This window comes from Acomys russatus, chromosome 23 (genome assembly GCF_903995435.1).
Source record: "Acomys russatus chromosome 23, mAcoRus1.1, whole genome shotgun sequence".
Classification (NCBI taxonomy): domain Eukaryota; kingdom Metazoa; phylum Chordata; class Mammalia; order Rodentia; family Muridae; genus Acomys; species Acomys russatus.
The window spans coordinates 30,954,819-30,975,783 of record NC_067159.1 but is presented as its reverse complement, the minus strand read 5'-3'; the positions used below and the strand labels follow the sequence as shown (position 1 = coordinate 30,975,783).

The 20,965-nt window shown below is 40.6% G+C and overlaps 1 protein-coding gene across 1 annotated transcript in view; it reads left to right on the top strand.

The window, feature by feature from the left end:
- Positions 1-20,744, top strand: part of Enpep (glutamyl aminopeptidase) — a 73,824-nt gene extending 53,080 nt beyond the window's left edge. The window contains exons 12-20 of the mRNA XM_051165574.1: positions 244-377; positions 503-558; positions 2,448-2,598; positions 3,910-3,983; positions 4,102-4,206; positions 4,299-4,469; positions 8,577-8,717; positions 18,493-18,571; positions 19,545-20,744. Coding sequence (XP_051021531.1) covers positions 244-377; positions 503-558; positions 2,448-2,598; positions 3,910-3,983; positions 4,102-4,206; positions 4,299-4,469; positions 8,577-8,717; positions 18,493-18,571; positions 19,545-19,697 — 1,064 coding nt within the window. The 3' untranslated portion in view covers positions 19,698-20,744. The remainder of the gene's footprint in view (positions 1-243; positions 378-502; positions 559-2,447; positions 2,599-3,909; positions 3,984-4,101; positions 4,207-4,298; positions 4,470-8,576; positions 8,718-18,492; positions 18,572-19,544) is intronic.
- The last annotated feature ends 221 nt before the right edge of the window (positions 20,745-20,965 follow it).

Sequence of the window (20,965 nt, the reverse complement as noted above, 5' to 3'; positions counted from 1 at the left end):
GGCAGGGTGGTTGTTGACATTGCTTATTTCTTGTTCATCTTGCTCACTCCAGCGACATTCTAAAGTTAGGCAACTAAATAAGAATTAGGCTTAGGGGCTTTGGGTCCAAATCAAACTCGACTCCTTGCGCTAATATTGCTTTTCTTCCTTCCCCCTCCCCTTTTTTTGCCCTCTGGGTCTAATTTCTCTGTGTTTACAGGGTATGCAAACATGTTTCTCATTAGTGTTTGTTTACTACCACAGGAACCACTTTGAATACTAATCTTAGTGAAGATGCTTTTCTCAAAATAAACCCAGATCACATCGGGTTTTATCGTGTAAATTATGAAGTGGAAACTTGGGGCAAGATAACCGATACTCTCTCCTCAAACCACACGGTAAGGGACAGGATGGACTATTGCAGTTTTGTTCCAAGAACTGCACGTCAACAATACTAATTTTTTTGTTTCTGTGCCTTTTGCTTTGGGAATCATGGCTTTGCTTTTGTTTCTTCTTCCTCCAGATCTTCTCCTCTGAGGACCGAACAAGTTTTATCGATGATGCTTTTGCTTTGGCAAGGTATGTTTCAAAAGGAGAGTAAGTCACTTAAAATACCCCGAGTTTTCCCATGTATCTTTAAAATGAATTACGATTACATTTGAGTATTGCATCTTTTAAATTGAAAAATATCCCAAAGTCTGTATTTTAAGCATCACTGTTACTTTTGGCCCTTTAAAAAAATGATATGAGCCTTATAGCAAACACTGATTGATAGCAGCTACTCATAGATAAGCTTTCCATCCTGCCTCTCCCTGCTGCCCTGGAGTATGGCTTGCTCCACACCAGGGACTTGATTAGTGATATTTGAAAGTGATCAGCAGTACCACAGATGCGGAGATGGATCAAAGGGTAAAGGCACCTGCCCTAGACTGAGGAGCAGAGCAACGGTGGCTACGGTGGCTCTTGATTTTTTTTCAGGTCACCTGATCCTAATAATTCTTTCTGACCCTCTGCAGGAACTAGATACACAGCTGATTTGATTTCTGCCTTTCAGTAGATTTGTATAAATGTGAGAGTAGACGTTGATTCCTTCAGAAGCCTCTTCCGGCTTCTGCCTGGGTTGGGCATCATTCTTAGGTGCTTCGTCTTTTCCAACAGCACTATAGCACCATTGCGTACATACATGCATTACACACATCATTAGTGTCCATACTGCCCAAGAAACCCTCTCATGAGGATGAGCATCCAAACCCAGCTTGTGACAATACAGAGTTCAGGAATTACTAGCCAAGCAGACCAATGACTACTTGGATAGGATAACAAGCATTTGACATGGACTCCTTAGATAACTTACCCAAAGTAAAAAACAAAACAAAATGAAACGAAACAAAACAAAATGAAACAAAACAAAACAAACAAACAAAAAAACCATGTCCTCAGATTTCAAAGGGTTAAACAGTAGGCTTTTGAACCCAGCTAAAATCTGGTTCTGTAGAAACTGGAATAAAAGCCTCTTCACCTCTGTATGGATCAATCTCCTTATAAAAGCCTGGAGATGACTGTAGATGATTATTATAAGGAATAAATCAGGAAATAGGCACGTGGGACCTAAAAGACAATCTTCCTTATACCAAGTTCTCACCGAGTTGTTACTTGACCACGGTGCACCCACCTTAGATTCCTAACAGCGAATGTGTTTCCCACTGTGTTCCTGAGTTGGACTTCTTCTGCAGTGCTCCCTGAACGTTACAGGGAGGGGGTAGATGCTGAACTTAGGGCTCAGCGTTCCATTGTCTCTTATGCTCAGCACCTTGAGCTGCCATATCTCTTCTTCATTCACCACTGTTCTCCACACAGAGAGAATGGCCTCTCTGGGTGAGGCCGAGGGCAGCATCTTCTGTGTGTCTCAATGTTCAAGATGCAAGTTTTAAAGTCAGTGTTTCTATCTAACATTGTTCTCAAATATATCTGTGCTAGGCTTTAAAATATACTTTTCTATACATTTTTGGGGTACTGATTACTATGGCCCCAGGCAAATGTTCCATTACTAAGCTTTGGCCCCACTGCACAAAACTTTTCAGTTGAGTCTCAATAATAAACTCAATTTGTTTATTTAAAAAGATTTTGTGTGTGTGTGTGTGTGTGTGTGTGTGTGTGTGTATACACGTGTGGGGGCCCACAGAGGTCAGAAGAGGGTATCAGATCCCCTAAAGCTACAATTACCAGTAGCTGTGAGCCTCCTGACAGGGGCGCTGAGAACTCTGGTCCTCTGCAAGAACAGCAAGTGCTCTTAACTACTAAGCCACCTCTCCTGCTCCTATGTGCGCTTTTTTTGTTTGTTTGTTTGTTTGTTTGTTTGTTTAGCAGAGGAATTCTCACTAAACATGAAACTCTGGGGTCACCATACTGATCCTTTGGATCGAAAGTCTGGCTTTCAGTGAATTGTCCTATTTATTTTCTCTCTCCAGAGCTCAACTTCTGGATTATAAGATAGCTCTGAACTTGACCAAGTATCTCAGATCAGAAAAGGATTTCCTGCCATGGGAGAGAGCCATCTCAGCTGTAACCTACATCATTAGCATGTTTGAAGATGACAGAGAGCTGTACCCCATGATAGAGGTGACGTTAAGGTTATGAGTATGCCACAAATGTAAATGTTCAGTGCACGAGGGTGGCGTCTAAGGGAAGGACCTCTTGGGGGATGTCTACCCACCACATGACATAAGAGATGTGCGAGGGCATGACTAATCGAAGCAGACAGGCTGTCTGATCTTCAGTTTGCAGTGTTTCCTATTTGTGTTTCAGTATATCTCAAAAAGGCATCCATTTTAGTATCAAAATGAATATGACCATTTTGTTTAAAGTTTTACTACTTTAAGCTATAAGCTGGAATCTACTTTAAAATGGATTTATCTGCAAATATTAATTTATTTTTAACAAAATAAGAAAATTATATTATCTTACTCTGACATCCACATTGGGGTTATGCTTTAAGCTTTTCATTTTTATCGGCCTTTTCTTTGTCATGTCAGCAGCACTGTGGCAGGCTGCTCACAATTTTAAACACACTCTTGATCTGAATCTAGTTATTTTGTGTACTAAATAAAAGACCTTGGAAAAATGATTTGATATTTGGGATATTTGGTTTGTGATATCAAAATTGACTTTGATATTTGATATTTGGGAGTATAAGTTTCATTTGTGTAAAAGGAATCTTAATACTTGCCTGCCTGTGGTAATGGGATAGTGAGGACCCCCTAAATGCCCTTTGTTAATCTAAATAGCTGTCACTTTTTAATATCTCACCAATGGTTAAACAATCATCTTAGTATCACAAGTGTGTGAGATGCTGTCCTATTTATTACTATATGGAGAAAATAAGTTAAAGAGGGTGTCGTAGTTCCAGGTTAGAGTCCTTAGCAGGGAAGTCGGGGCAGCTGGAACTTGAAGCAGCTGGTCCCATTATATCAACAGTCAAGAGCAAAGAGCAAGGAGTTAACGCATGTTTGTACCTGCATGGCTTACTTCTTCAACTCTCAACCTTGAACCCCCTTCCCAGGGAATGGTGCCGCCCTTGGTGGGCTGGGTCTTTCCATATCAAACAATGGAATCAAGACAAATCCCACCAGATTTACCTACACGCTGACCCAATCTGACAGGCCCCCACTGAGACTCCCTTCTCAGGGTGTGTCAAGTTGGCAACCAAAACTAAGCATCACAGAGGGCCCTTCCCCCAACATCTTAGGAAACATGATTTGTGTGTTTAGGACTGAAGGAAAACTCAGCGTTATAAAATGTGAACCTTTTCCTAAGCACTGGCTCAAACTTGTCAGAATTTGTAGGAGAAAGATTACAATAGGGGGCTCTAGGTGACGGAAGATGCAGATAAGTAGCAAGTTCTCACTCACACATCCTGCTCTTCTGTTTCAGGCGTACTTCCAAGAACAAGTGAAGCTCATTGCAGATTCTCTGACATGGGACGATACCGGAAGCCACATCACAAAGTTATTTTTCACCTTTTAAAAACTAATATTCATTTAAACATTTTTGCGTTTGTGTTTTAAGAGCTAATGCAAATTTGTTAAGGCCCTGGCTCTGTGTTTGTTTGTTTTGTTTTTTAAGGTTACTCCGTGCCTCTGTGTTAGGATTTGCATGCAAGATGGGAGACAGAGAAGCCTTGAACAGTGCTTCGCAGTTATTTGAGGGCTGGGTAACAAGGAACGAAAGGTAACTTCTTGTGTTGTTTGCATGGCTAGAAGATGTTAAACAGAGTCATGGGCAAACACATGAAATGCCTGAAACATCATGTCTTTTTGCAGCATTCCTGTAAATCTCAGGCTTCTGGTGTACCGCTACGGAATGCAGAACTCCGGCAATGAGGCTTCATGGAACTATACCCTAGAGCAATACCAAAAAACATCCCTAGCCCAAGAAAAGGAGAAGCTGCTCTATGGCTTAGCTTCCATAAGGGATGTTACTCTTCTGGCAAGGTAAACTGTTTACTGCTTGCTTCGTGGTCGTGGCGGTTAAATCCAACCAACGCTTTGCCCAAGCCTGGCAACATTAATATGTATACTTATGTGCAATTTATTCTTCCATTTTCTTTTTTGTTTGTTTTTTAGACAGGGTCTCACGATGTGGCCGTAGATTAACATTAAGGCGATCTCCCTGCTTTTGTTCTCCACCAGGCTTGACATGTTTTAATGTGTAATTTAAAATAAACTTTAGGACTAAAGAGATGGCTCAGCAGTTAGGAGTGCTGACTGCGCTTTCAGAGTATCCTAATTCTATTCCCAGCACCCACATGTTGACCCACATCTGCCTGTTCCCTGCTGGTCCCGGGGGAACTAAGGCCCTCTTCTGACCTCTGTGAGCATCAGGCTCTTAAGTACAGAGATGCATACACACATAATAATACAAAAATTAAATAATTAACATAAAATTGGTTTAGATTAAGTAAAGAGCATGACCATCTTGATATCTGTCAAACATTAGGCTAGATGGCATGGTGCTAGTTATATTTGTTAAAGAATTTAGCAACTATTTTAGATGTTTTAGCAAGACTCTAGTGGATGCACGCACACACACCCACACACCCACACACACACCCTTCAGAGCCCACCACCTTAGTACAGTTTCTAGAACTTCCATGGACTACTGTGTCAAAATGTTCCCCTAAGGCATTCCTTATGAAAGACAAGTTGCCCTACCTTGTACCGTCTGCCATAGAAAGTAGTCTCATAATCTAATTGTGAACTTGAAGCAATATCCACACGTGGGATTGTTATTCCAAGTGTCTGCAAAGTCTTCCAGATCTTGAGTGATGACCATAACAAAGGAGGTTTGGCAGCAAGTTTGGGCTGAAGTGAGGCCGTCCCTGGAATTCCTTGCTTATCTGAGCATATGATGAATGTGATGTTTTTCACACTGGACTAGGTTTATCTGTACGAGTGCACGTACTTAAGAAGGTAGCCACCTTTGTTTTCTGTCTGATTGGTTCTAAAAGCCAGTACAATGAAGAACTGCTGATGTCCACTGGTTTTGTCTGCAAGTCTGGCTTATAAATGAGTCATTAAACCCAAACCCTACTTTACGTATACTATTAAAGTAAGTGACCCATAGTTCCTCCCTCCTACATTTTCCCTCTATACAAAGGAGACACATCCTTTAATAGTGATGGAGAAAGGGGAACTCTGTTTCTTGCTAGTCTTCCTTACCGGATTTACCTATTTTGGTCCTGGGCCAGGTTCAGAGGGGTTTAACTGGTCACATTTTACCTGCTAGAATTCTGTCTGACTTCTAGAGACCAGTGCTATGGTCACAGCCATGTCTTCTGATTATGAAGTGTGCAGCACTTTGGTCTGCCCATCGGCCTTTTCAGCACCCCTGCACATTTTTTTTAACCTGAAGATCAGTTTAGGACTCCCCTATACAACTGATAAGCCAAAGCAACATTGGGTGTTTCTCCTCTTCTTCTCCTCCTCCTCCTCCTCTTCCTCCTACTTCTTTCTTTTCACGACAGGATTTCTCTGTGTAGCCTTGGCTGCCTAGACTCATTTTGTAAACCAGGCTGGCCTTGAACTCACAGCAATTCTCCTGCCTCTGCCTCCCGAGTGCTGGGACTAAAGGCATGTGCCACCATGCCCAGCTAACATGGGAGTTTCTTAAACAAATTAATATTGTCACCTCATCTTGCCGCTGGCATACTGTTGTGCTCCCATTACACGTTGGGCATTGCACAAAGTTAGATATTGATCTGCAGGACTTTCCCCTGAAGCATGACAGGAGAGGGTAGCATATCCTAATGTCCCACAGCACACACTTACCTTAAAACGTGAGTTTTCTTCAGTCTAACTTATGGCAAATTTCTGGGGTCAAATGTCTTCTTTTTTGACTACTGTGCCTGGACACCTAAGAAAACAACTTACAGTGAAGAAAGATTAATTTAAGCTCATGGCTCACAGAGCTGAGTTCATGTTCCAATGCTCTTAGGCCTGACAGAGGGTAGAAACATCACAGGAGAATGGCATCACCAAATGGCAGCCAGGAAACAGAAAGGGTCAACATACACCCCTCAGAGGGATCCACCTACTTCAACTAAGTGGAGCCTCTTCACAGCCTATTGAGCTAAGCATTCATCAAAATGGATCAATCCACTGATGAAGACAGCACTACCATGACTTAATTACTTCTAAAACATTGTCAACTGAGGCTAGGCCTTCCACTACAGACCTTTGGAGCTATTTTATGTCTAGACTTCAGTATTAAGTATGTTCGACGTTGACATATTAAAAAATGTCAGGAAATCTATACTTTTCTTTCTTCTTTGATAAAGAGTATTTCCCTAACCTACTTCACATCTCAAATTGAGTGATTTTTTAAAAATGTATTTATTAACCCTGATCTCCCCTAAAATTAGGAATTGTCCAAGCCAACATGTAGGAAGCCATGGAACAAGGCAAGAAGATTGATTATCATATGTTATCATAGTAAACAAAACATGTGGTGGCTTTAGATAGAAATAATTCTTTTTTTTGTTTGTTTTTTGTATTTTGCTTTTTAAGACGGAGTCTCTCTGTGTTAGCCTGGGCTGTCCTGGACTCGCTTTGTAGACCAGGCTGGCCTCGAATTCACAGCAATCTGCCAGCCTCTGCCTCCCGTGTGCTGGGATTAAAGGCATGCGCCACCACTGCCCGGCTAGATAGAAATAATTCTAATGGCAATATTTAGTGTAACAGTTAATAAGCATCTATCCATTTGTTCTTTCATTGATTCTGGACTTATTTGTATTAAACTATAAGTATAGCTAGATAGCTTATATTAACAAGTAAACTTTAAGTTTTTCTTTAACATATGCTTTTAAAAAATTCAGTGAAATACTAGACAAACAAGTGCTTGCATTCAATAATTGTTCTTTTATCACAGTAATTGTTAAAACTTAGTTTTAATTGTTTTGGTAATTCTAAAGTAGTTTAAATCATAAATTAGTTTAATTTTTGATAGTCTTTTAAATATTTAATATTAGCTAATATTAAATTATTAGATTTAGATGTTTCTATTTCAGTACTCATCAAAATTAGAGATTATCCTTTTTTGTTTTTTTTTATTTTTAATTTGTTCACTTTACATCCCGATTGTAGCCCTCTCCCTTGTCACCTCCCCATCCCACCCTCCCTCCCTCCCCTAGTCCTCAGAAAGGGGAGCCCTCCTCCCCTCATATCTGACCTCAGTCTATGAAGTCTCATCTGGAGCTGCCTGTATCCTCTTCCTCTGTGGCCTGGCAAAGCAGCCCTGCCAGAGGGAAGTGATCAACATCAATGTCTGGGAGCCAGAGTCCATGTCCGAAGTAGTCCCTAGTCCCCATACTATGGGGCCCACAGAGAGACTGTGCTGCTTATCTACTACATCTGAGCAGAGGGTCTAGGTCCATAACATACATGCTCCCTGGTTGGTGCGTCAGTCTCTGCAGCACTGCCCTCCTCTGCCTTGATTTGTTGGCTCCATTGGTCTCCCGTGGAGCTCCTGATCCCCTCAAGGTCCCTCTACTCCCCCAACTCTTCCATAAGACTCCCTGTGCTCCACCCTGGAGTTTGACTGTGAGTCTCAGCATCTGCCTTGATCCCCTGCTGGGTGGAGTCTTTCAGAGGATCTCTCTGATAGACTCCCTTCCTGTTCTTCTCAACTGCTTCCTAGTCTATTCTATTTGTCCTTCTGCATGAGAATTAAGCATTCTCCTTAGGGTCCTCCTTGTTATTCAGTTTCTTTAGGTCTATGTATTGTAGCGTGGTTATTCTCTATTATTTGACTAATATTCATTCATAAGTGAGTATGTACCGTGTGTGACTTTCTGGGTCTGGGTTACCTCACTCAGAATGATCTTTTCTACCCATCAAAATTAGAGATTATTCTTTAAAAAGTTAAACACACTAATTTTTAAAAACATCTTTCCCCATTTGTTCTATTTAACTCATGCAACTGCAGCTGTGATACCTCAAGAGTTGAGTTGCAGGGTTGAAAGTTGTGTGGCCCTGAAATGTAGGTGACAGTAAAACATTCCATGTTTATTTTGAAGCAGTTTTCTTCTTGTCTTGTCTTAGGTATCTGGAAATGCTCAAAGACCCCAATATCATTAAAACTCAGGATGTGTTTACGGTCATCCGCTACATTTCATACAACAGCCTTGGGAAGACCATGGCCTGGAATTGGATACAACTCAACTGGGACTATCTGGTCAGCAGGTAGGATGCTCAGACCTTGTTTTCCTTGTTTGACACCCTCTCTGGGTGCCTTCTACAAGTCTGTTCACTTTAGACACAATTCTTTTTTCTTAAAGTTGCTATTTCCAGCTGATCCATAGGATTCTGAGATCTGGAGTGAGAACCAAATAGCACTATTTTTTTGTTTAATTAAAAAGAGTTGATATGGGGCTGGAGAGATGGCTCACTGGTTAAAAGCACTGGCTGCTCTTCCAGAAGACCCGGGTTCAGTTTCTAGCACCCACACGGCAGCTCACAACTCTTTGTAATTCCAGTTCCAGGGCATCCAACACCCTCACACAGACATACATAAAGGCAAACACCAGTGCACAGAAGAATAAAAAAAAAAAAAAAAAAAAAAAAAAAAAAGAGTTAATATGACTCTGCCCACTACACTGAATCATAACAGCATGCCAGATGCATGTTTAGTTCTCAGCTACTATCTGCTGAAAACTAGGTGAGGAGTCCTGGAGTTGGGCTTCACGTAGAGTCCTGTGTCTCAAGAACTTTCATCTCCCTTGACTAGATAATAAACTGTAAGTATTCTGGATGCTTCTAAAAAGGGAACTACATTTCTTAAGCAATAGCACTTTGTGGGGGTGGGGTGGGTAGAGGCAGCCTCTGTGTGTATGTGTGTGTGTGTGTGTGTGTGTTTGTATGGTGCTGAGGACTTCGCAAGGCAAAGAGCATATGCTCTATGGCTAACCTACATATGCTTAGTAATAGCATCTTGAAAACAAGAACTACTGATGACAAGGGAAGAGCAGGACAATGAGAGATGATTCCCCAAGCTTCTTATTTCTTTAGCCCCACGCAGAGGATGTGTTGCTGTTCTTGGCTCTGATCCTTTTAAATGCAATGCTCAACTTCTATCGAAAAGACAGTTATTTGGAAGAATATAAAATAGAAAGTAGACTAATACATTTCCCGAATAAGTGTGCACACATTGAAGAATGGTCATTCTACCTGTAAGCCTCATGTTAGGAAGGCTCTCTGTTATCTACTTTAATCTTTCTTTTCAGCAGAGGTTGGTAATTACTGTTCTCTGAGAAATATAGGCAAAGGGATGGCCTTTATCTCCTGTTTTCACTAGTACCATTGTGTCTGTCTCTACTCCTTTTCCTTCTGAGACGCACATTGTATCTCTAGCTCTCAACTAAAGTTTTCTACATTGCTTTTTCTGTTGATGATAGACTTTTGCCTCTTTTCTTCTTGTGACTAGCATTTCTAAGCATTGGGATGTGTGTGTGCTTAAGAGTCCATATCCACGGTTCATCTGTTTATAATTGTTTCATTGAAAGGCATGGTTTAAACTGAGTAAATCTATTCAACAAGAATGTCTTGTCTGAGAATATGAATTGATCTTGTCTGAGGATCACTTTCCGTTTATAAAGATGGATGCCTAATGACGCCTACTGTGTGTGTATTGTGTTAGTGGAAAGATCACGAATCTACCTATTCTGCAAGAAATTTATATAAATGAAGCACAATGTTTACTTTTAAATTGTGAAAAGATAAAAATAGATTTTATTTATTATATACCTTAATGATTAATAAGTAGAAAAATGGGTTTTACTTTGTTACAGAGACCATAACATCTGGCTTTAAAGTAAACATTAGATCTTACAAACTAAACTGTTTTCCATGGACAATGAATTGATTAACCATTGTCAGAGCTAGGCCCACAGCCTCGCCCACGGCTTTTAATATTTCATCATCATTGGGTGCTCTAACTTTCATGAGCCATTATTGCAGATGGCCCCAACACAAAATCATATAATAACCATATGTGTGTTACACAAAAGGCTTTACTAATGTGAAGAAATAGAATTTCCCTATGAAAAATTATAAAAGACATGTTAAATAGGAAACAAGCCAAGCTTTATTCAAATATTTCCAAACTCTTGAATGTTTTCCACATTTTGGGTAGAGTGCTGTTACTGCCTCTATTTCTGAACAACTTATTGTTAGCCACAAATAAATAATCTGCTTTTCTATCGATCTTTATGACTGCTGCTTGCCAGGTCACTGCTGTGTTCTCTAGTGTTCGCTTTAACCACAAATCCCAATACACGTGCGAAACAACTCTTTGCTCTTGAGTCTTCTGAACCCTTAGGTGAAACCGTGATGCTCAACAAACTCAATAGGTCAGTAGTAGGGTTTGATCAAACTTGATTTTAGATTGCTACAGATGAAAAAAAAAATGCAATAGCTTTGACATAATGGACATGAACTACACATCTAAACATTATCTCAAGATAATAAGTATTTAATTTAAAAATGTAAATACATCAAAATAATTGCTATCTGATGTAGTATTAGGTATATAAATATTAAATTAAAGAAGATGACCTCATCTAACTTTTTCAAGCCAGTTGAGATATACTTAAATTCTTATTGTAGTTTTAGCCACTGCAGTGAAGACACAGAATGTTTCTTCATGTCATATGATATTGGAACCTTGGGATAAACATAATTTGCTCCAGTGTAGGTAGGATTTAAACAAGTATTTGCAATTTCTATTCGATGTATTTGTTGCTAGCTCCCAAATATTTATTTTAATTTTTAGTCACTAAGAGTAAAGTAATAATAATGCAGAAATTATAGGCCATTTGAATAATTATGACTTGCAATTCGCAGCTGTTCTTGGGACTCTAGATTTTCACTGTAGCAGCAAACATATTTCCATTTTTAAAAAATTCCCATCTTCTACTTACAACACTGATATGTATGCTCTTTGAAGCTGTAGGCAATAATAAGAGTGTTTAAGTAATCTATAATGGGATTAGTCAGAAATCATCTCTCCTGTCACAGCAGCCTTTGTTCTTGTGTCATTTCTCTCTGAATGCTTATTTGATACACATGAAGTCATGTTATCCACATGTTTTTTATGATTTACTCCTTTCACGTCATTGCTACTAAATGAAAGGATTTTAGGGTTTCTGGTAAATGGCATTTGATAGTAACTGCCCATTTCCCCAGAATGTTCCCGTACTCAGTGTTGTTCTTAAATACCCTTGCTAATATTTCATGTTTACTTTTTATTTTTAATTCAATTTTTTTCTTATTTTACATGTATGGGTGTTTTGCCTGTATATATATGTATGTGTACCGCATGCATGTGTGGTGCCTGGGGAGGCCAGATGAAGGTATCAGCGTACCCTCCCCCTGAACTGGAGTTACAGACAGTTATGACCCACCATGAAGGTGGTAGGAATTGCACTCTGATCTTTTAGAAGAGCGACAAGTGTTCTTAACTGCTGACCCATCTCTCTAAGCCGTAATACCTCATTTTAAATTATAATTCTTTCCTCTAGTAAGGCATGAAGTGCAAGCATTATGTGCTGGCCTCCAAGTTTGGCATTGGGGCTGCAATAGGAAAGACTCTCAGTTCTTACAGAACTTAAGACTTTGGTGAGAATGATGTTATGTCAAGAATTTCACAAATGCATGCATACAACTGTGGCAACTACCCAGAAGGGAGACTTGGGGTACGCCAAAATAGTGCAAAGGGAAACTAAGCAACTGGAAAGAAGTTGGAGGCAAGGTCTCCCTGAGGAAGTGCTGGCTGAACTGAAGGGAGGGCAGGAGCGAAGCAGTTAAACAAAAACTGAAGTATCTTGGCTGAGGCAACCAGAAAAGTAAAGGGTAAAGGTCAAGAGGGGGTAGAGTCACGTTAAAATTTGACTTTTATTCTAATAGCAATGGTAAGTTGGTCACTAGAAGTGTGTGATACAGTGAAATGATGGGTTTCTTCTGAAAAAGAATGCTTCTGCTGGTGATGGGGAAGCCTGGGCACTGGGAGGCCGGAGTGGGTTCGGGAAACACAATGGGCCCCTGTAATGGTCGCATCAAGAGACAATGACCAACTGGCAGCAGAAGACAGTGAAAACTGGACCATGGAGCAAGAGGGAAGATGAAGGACTCGCAGAACATGGAGGGAGTATGGAAGCAGAAGAGGAAAGTGAGATGACAAGGATTTAGCCTGCTGCACATAAGATCTACCTTTCTTTCTGTCTGTCTGACTGTCTTTCCTTCCTTCTTTCTTCCTTTCTTTTTTTTTATTCTTTTTGATTTTTCAAGTCAGGGTTTGTCTGTGTAACCTTGGTTGTCCTCTATAGAGGATTCACTTTGTAGACCAGGAAAGCCTTGAACTCCCAGAGATCTGCCTGCCTTTGCCTCACAAATGCTGGGATTAAAGGCGTGCGCCACCACTGCCTGACTTATATATTTTCTTTTAAGGATAAGAGAGAAAGTTTGGTGTTTGTTTGTTCAGTTTTTTTCCAAGAGAGATATGTTCTCATGTTGGATGCCACTTAAAATTTGAAGTAAATTGAAGTTAAAAAAAAAAAAAAAGAAAAAGAAAGTCCACTGGATTTATTGGCAAAGGGCCATTAGTAATTTTGGGAAGAAATATTCAAGGCTGGAGAGACAGTGCAGCTATAAGAGTGCTTGCTACCCTTGCCAAGGACCCGAGTTCAGTCCCTAGAGCTCGCGTCAAGACACTCATAACCACCCATAATCCAGCTCCAGAGCCCCTTATGCCTCCTCAGGTACCTGTCCTCATGGGCACACACCACCGCCATCTTTATATACGTAATTAGCACTCGTAAAAATTAAACTTTTATTAAAAAGAGTTTTAAAGAACAGCAATATGGAATGATTCCAAACGAAAAGAGCTGGCAAGAGTGTGTAGCAAAATCTCCCGAGAAGACTGACCGAGCGTGGAAGGGAGAGACAACTTTAAAAAAGTCACATTAAAAAGGAAGGTCCTTCCTTTCCTTCTTTTTTAAAAATTAAAAATTTTAAGTTAATTTTTAATTTTATGTATTTTGATGTTTTGCCTGCATGTATGTCTGTGTGAGGGTGTCAGGCTCTCTGGAGCTGGAGTTACAGACAGATGTGAGTTGCCGTGTAGTGCCATTAATTGAACTCAGGTCCTCTGGAAGAACAGCCAGTGCTCTTAACCACTGAACCATCTGTCCAGCCCCCTCCCTACTTTTTTCTTTTTTATACTGAGGGTATTTTAATGTATCAAATGTGTTTAAATGCTGATGAGAAAGTTCCAGTATGTGGAACAAACTAAAGATTTTAAAAAGTAAAGTTGTTGCTTTTTAAGTAGGAAAAACATCCGTCAAAATGCAGATGTTTGTGGGGACAGGTGTGTGTGTGGGGAAGTTATTTTGCATTTCTCTGTACAGTGGAAAGCAACGACATCTTTAAGAGGAAGGGGGAAAGGAGGGCTAGGGTTTAGAAGTTTGAAGGGAGAGAAAACATTTGGAAAAGACCAGTTGGAGGAAAATGAACATGTTGTCTAGGGAAATGGAGGGGGAGGAGTCAGGTGGGGCTATCGCTTGATATTTAAATCCATGAATTTACAATGAGACAATACAGGAGAGTGTCATGGATTCTCGAGCCAGAACTTGACCGCCTGAAACAACCTGAGAAGATGAAAAGCTGATTTCATCACGTTAGGGTTTTGCTAGACATGGGTTATTACAATACAAGAGAGCTTGGGTTTAATTAAAAGTCTGGTTGAGTATATTAAGCCATCACATCTCAACTACATAAATAAATAAGTGGAACATGAAAGGAAAGCATTATGGCCCAATAGTAGCTGCTATTAGAAAGTCAATGCTCCAGAGATCCAGCTAAGCTTAGAATGGGCAGAATGAAAACTGAAAAGCATATTTTGTAGACACCACACAAATGAATAATTTCAGATGCAGGTTTAAAGTGATCCCAAGGCATTTTTGGGAATTGGGTGGCTAAAGTGGAACATAGAAAACATGATTGGTCAAATATGGGGCACCAGAGTTCGTGTGAAAGTCAGTGGGGAGGCCTGGTGGCACTCAGAGGAAGGATAGCAGGCTACCAAGAAGAGACTTGATACCCTATGAGCATATACAGGGGGAGGAATTCCCCCTCAGTCACAGTCATAGGGGAAGGGAATAAGGGGAAAATGGGAGGGAGGGAGGAATGGGAGGATACAAGGGATGGGATAACAATTAAGATGTAATATGAATAAATTAATAAAATATATTTGAAAAAAGAAAACATCATTGGAAACATGGTCAAGAGATAATATATTGCATGAATCATGTGGAAATGACCCAGGACGGAGACACAACTTGGAGTAGAGAGAAAGAATAGCAGTTGGTGCAAATGTGCATCCTACATGGGAGCAAGTGAGTAGGAGGGACAGTGATGTATATAGTCAGAGGGCAGAAAAGGGGTCTGGAAAGCAAGCACTCAGTAAGGAAGAGGCATTATTTCCTGCCAGGGTTGGAAGTGATTGAGTGGCAGTGGCAGTGCCTAGGAGTATAGGCTTTGATCTTTTAAATTTTTTAAAAAGACTTATCTATTATGTATACAATGTTGTATCTGCATGTACAACTACATGCCAGAAGAGGGCACCAGATTTCATTATTGATGGTTATGAGCCACCGTGTAGTTACTGGGAATTGAACTCAATACCTTTGGAAGAGCAGCCAGTGCTCTTAACCTCCGAGCCATCTCTCCAGCCCAGGCTTTGCTCTTCTAAACAACCTACTTTATTTGGCTTCTTTAATGCCTCTATCTCCCTTCCAACCCACCTACCTAGATAGGAGAGGACAGTGGAAGTAGACCTTTTTAGACTCAGTTCCTTGGGGCGATTCTATTCTTCGTCATCAGGATTTCAACAGCAAATACAGTGGCAGGAACAAGCAGCAGCAGGAACCCTGCAGTGTTCTCTGGACCATTTCTCTCTGCACAGACAAGCAATTCCAAGCGATACAAAAGCGATTGATCTTGGATATTTGGACTGTTGTTTATGCACTGCCATAGTCTGTAGAGTATGTTTTTCAGCTTGGATATTTGGACTGTTTATGCACTGCCATAGTCCGTACAGGATGTTTTTCAGCTGGCAAAGACCATGCCTGCACATGAGCCTCTTTCTAGCGGACAAACATATGTGCCCTCTCAGGAGGCAGTTTCACATCCCACACTTGGTATCAAAACAAAAACGTGTTTACATCCGCTGCACAGGAGTCACCTTCCGGTAGTGACTGAGGAGTTTGGACTGCCTGAGAAGTGATGGATATAAATTCAGCGGTGTCTGCAGTGAGGCTGGGTTTTGTGTGAGTGTGCAGAAGCTCTTATCTTTCATCTCTCGGCTGATTTCATCTCGGAATATTGCTCCCTCGTAGCACTTTGCCATGATTCTTTATATAGAAGGAAAGGGTTGTAAAAGGAACTTTCATTCACCTGTTTCAATTGTTGTCTGGGAGGCTTACTGCCTCCTCCTGCTAACCTAGGCCTAGTCCTGGAAACTTCTAGCCTCCATACAATCTAACCTAGGCCTAGAATGTTTTCGGCCTCTGAGATAAGCTTACTGCTTAATAATCTCAGCTTTTCTTTTTCTTACTGAGCTCTGGGCTGGCTGGTTCAACTCAGCTGTTCTGGCTTAAACTTTTCTCCCAGTTGGCTTATTAAGTCTGGCTTCTCTCTCGGGCCCTGACTTGCTCTGCTTGGTTTAAAGCTAACTCCAGCAATCTGCTCTAATCTGCTGCCTCCTCTTCCTCACTCTGTCTTCACCCGTGTCTAGCTTGTTCTCTCTTCAACCGGTAAAACTGCTTTTTTTTCTCTCTCTGCTGTTGCCCCTTAAGAAGCTTCCCTTTCCTTTCTCTTCTCCTGAGAGTTGGGCGGATCCTATTCTGTCAAATTTTTGTGATTTTCTTCTTCTGCCACACAATTACACATCACTTTCAATCATGGGTGCTTCCTTCTACAAACTAACTTTACCTTCGTTGTTTGGGATTAAAGGCATGGATCACCATGCCTGGGCCTAAGCTTTTCTGATACTTGCTCCATATACCAGGCTGGCCTTGAACTCACATATGCTTGCCTCAGTCTCCTGGATTAAAGGCGTGTTTGTATTCTAGCCAGCTCACAGGGACCTAGCAGGTCTTTTGATGTGATCTCTTGTCAGAGAAGCCATGTTCTGAATTAAAATTCCTCTATAGAAGGTTCTGCTTCCAAATGTATTACAATGTTTTTCCTTAATTTCTTTTACTTTTGATTACAACAGTTCTTCTTTATAGCAAAAGAAAAAAAAACTTAAAAGTAGCATAAAGCAAACTTTACCTACTTCTATCTTCTGACGTGTTTGTTTTTTGGAGTATAATAATTCTAGGGCATAATAAAACTTCTCCTATTGATTTATATATAGGTATATATTCCAATATCCATTTTCCAATATTTCAGTGGTGAAAATTTTCGTGTTTTTGTTTTTCCAGACAGGGTTTCTTTGTGCAGCCCTGGCTGTCCTGGACTCACTTTGTAGACCAAGCTGGTCTCAAACTCACAAAGATCCACCTGTCTCTCCCTCTAGAGTGCTGGGATTGAAATTGTGTACCACCTGACCTCCTGGCTCAGTGGTCAAGTTTTAATACATGACTTTGTGGAGTTTTTTTTTTTTTTTTCTTTTTCCCACTGTAATTAGTTGTGATGAGATTTTCATTTCTATCTGTAGGGAGAAAAAGAAGCCCTGTGTGAGTGAGGTTCTGAGGCACTCTAACGTGTTAGCATGGGTTAGACATACCTAGAGGTTGTCCCCACCAAAACACACGTTAAAACTGGGCATTGATGTTTACAGGCTGAGAGGGAGTGAGACTAGGGCAGGATTAATTAACTCAGTTGGTATGGCTTGCCTAACATGCACAAAGCCCTGGGTTCAATTCCCCACACCTGCAATCCCTGCACTCAAGAGGAGGAGTTGGGAAGGTCAAAACCTCAAGGTCATCCCTGGCTATATGTAAAATTCAAGGCCAGCCTGGACTGCACAAGGGCCTGTCTGGAAAAAAAACAAAAAGGCTAAAAATCTTCCAAGGTAATTAGAAAGTGACTGTTGTAAAGTACCTGATGCTGCCCGGGTTCTGACACATGTCTCTTGTGCGCTTGCCTGCTTTCCCTCTGTGAGGTGAAGCAGTGTGAGACCCTTATCAAACGCTAAGCACAGGCTAGCACTATAGTCTTGGACTTCCTAGAACTAGGAGCCTAAATAAATCTCTTTCTTTACATATTCCCCAGTCACAGGCATTCCAATACAGCAGCAGCAACAACAACAAAAACTGAAACAGACAGGACATTTCCTTTATGTTCTAGTGTGCTGCATGACTTAGTTTGCATTTTATTGATAAGAATTAGATGGCATGTCTGTACCTAGTTCTGAGGAAGGCGGAGAAACTCAGTCATTATCTGTGTACCTACATACCCAGGAGAAAAGAAAGTATTTGGGGGATACAACAAGCAGTCTACCACATCTGAGAAATGGTATGAAATCTATATGGAAAAGGAAGTATGGGGCTTATAGACTTTACTCCCGAATATGATTATAAAAGTGTTTGCTTTTAAAAGTGTATTGGGTGTGTGTGTGTGTGTGTGTGTGTGTGTGTGTGTGTGTGTTTGTGTGTGTATGTGTGCACACGCACATGCATGGTGGTCAAAGGACAACTTTGGGCAGTCAGGTCTTTCTTTCCACTGTGGGGTCTTGGGATTGAACTCAGGGCATCAGGCTTGCATGGCAGGCACTTTTATCCTGGGAGACATCTTATATTTTTCAACTGTGTTTAGCTTCCTTTGAAAACTACTTCATACAACACACATATACACACACACACACATGTAAACGCGCGTGCGCACACACACACACACACACACTTTTCATCTAGTAAAAGATTCCATGCTTGAATACTGACAATCTGTTTGTCTACAGATACACACTCAATGACAGATACCTTGGCCGGCTTGTCACCATAGCTGAACCCTTCAACACTGAACTGCAGCTCTGGCAGGTATGGAGGCAGAATCCTTTCTACTTGTCTAGGGAGGAGCAAATGTAAACTTTTCTCCAATCACATCGCAGACATGAGAAGAAAAAGAAACCCTTTATATCTAATCAATGTACACTGCTTTTTTTTTTCCTAACCTGAAAAAAAAAATGATTCAAATGACAAAGAAATGATAAGGTTTAAAAACTGGGGACTGTAAGGCCTGGGAAGGCTGGGTCAGGCTCTTGGAAGTGTGTGCAGTGTGCCTCCCCGATCCAGGGAGCTAGCTGCGACTCTGGGGTAAGTTGGTTGAGATTCTAATCCACTTAGAAGTAGTGGTTTGGGACTTTTGAAATGAATCACAAATCCCATAAATCCCAGTGAAGAAAACAGAGTGTCCATTAATGTAGGATAAAGAGATGTCATGAAGTTTCCATATCTGTATATTGGATACTGAAATGTTTAGATTACTGCATGTGTTTAGAACCAAAATGTTAATTTTGAAGATGGCAGGTTAATATTCTTGTTGAATTTCATGGGGAGTTTGGAAGGTAGGAGAGAGTACAGAACTATGTTAAAGAGAGATTTTTTTTTTCCTCTTACAAGTCTTTAGGAAATGAAGTGAAAGTATATGAAATTCTTCAGACCCCTAGAGTAAAAATCTGGAGAAAAGCAATCGTGCTACACGTCACATTGCCCACAGAGGCCTTTGTGAAATGCACAGACCATAGAGAAGTCACCAGAAGTGAGCATGCTAACCAGGGCTTGGTGCTCCCCTTCCCCATTATAGCCTCTTGTGGTTAAACAAGTTCCCAGGGGCCCAGAGCCAAGAGGAGTGACTGCTCACACACGTGTGGGGCAGGCACATTCTGAGCACCACGCCGGGAGATGGGACAAATTCTCTATCATAAAAAACACAAAGCCAGTTTCCAAATGGGATCCCTGAACAAAGCGGGCTCCGAATGGCTTTTCTAATCACGTCTCCTCTCTTTTCTAGATACAGAGCTTTTTTGCAAAATATCCAAACGCGGGAGCAGGAGCAAAGCCGAGAGAACAAGTGTTGGAAACTGTGAAGAATAATATTGAGTGGCTGAAAGTGAACAGACAGTCCATAAGCGAGTGGTTTACTAGCTCGCGGAAGGATGGCTAAAGCACTTCATCTTGTGATTCCGCTGAGGTGGCCTGTTTTACAGACTGCAGAGGGAGCCTTTGAAATGAGTTCTGCTTTTGCTAAGTACGGTGTTTGTGTCTTGCAAAGCTTTTAAATTATTCCTCTTTGTTTTTGAAGGAAGATACTAATAGAGTATTTAATATACTCAGGGATTTCTGCTAAGTGTGCTTCATAGGAATGTCTTTACAAACTAAAGGGTTTAATAGCCACATTAATGTCTTTAAATATCATTCCTTGTATCTTAAATCTGTGAAAATAGAATAATTTGGTCCTAGCTTTACATTTTTAGTACCAAAGAAACACCACTTAATCTTTTCTCTTGATTGATTTTTAAAGTTTAAATACCAGTACTTGCGGGACACATTGCCATCTTAATCTTTATTTTATTATTCAGAATTATATAGACCTAATATCATTTTATTCACATATGTCTCACTGCTTTAAATCCTACCAAAGTAACCTTGGCTTAAGTTTTGCTCAAGGATTGAATGAATGAGCCAAAGAAATGACTGACTGTTGCCTTTGCTCACACAAAATCAATCAGACAGTGCTATATTATTTTTTTAAATAAATGTAAATTATTAACTTGAGGGAAAAAACCCATTGTTTCCCAGTGACACCTTACTCCTGAGTAACCATAATGGCAGCATTCCCTAAATAATTTAGCACATGACAAGTGTGCTTCAAGAACCTGGCCTTGGTCACACACGACACGCTTTCATCTCTCCTGATGCATGCAAAGTTCTTTCAAATGCACTATGAAATTAATGGGTATGGAGTGCTTAACGGTGCTCTGTGGGCCTTATAGGGAAGAGTGAACGTAATTGGAAACTGTTCAGGAAAGAGAAAAGACTGATTATTCAGTAAAAGTAGAAGGACTTAAAATTTAGCTTTGTCCTCCCTGGTAACAAGAGTATAAAAATGGAGAAAATTCAAGGTTGTCTCCAGCATTGCAGCAACCTAAGGATATGTCTTCTCATAGACAAATTACAGACCTTTAGACAAACCTATACAAAATACATTTGATAAAAAGTATCTATGTAGGCCAGCAACATGGCTCCACTGACAGCCTATGTTCCATCACCAGAGTAGAAGGAGAGAACCAAAGCCTGGCTTCTGACCTTCACACATGTGCTATGGCATGTGGTGTGGGGAAGTGGGATGGGGTAGGGTGGTGGTGTGTGTGTGTGTGCCCATGAGCATGTGCACACATATAAAATTAATAAATTAAAAACTTTAATTTATGT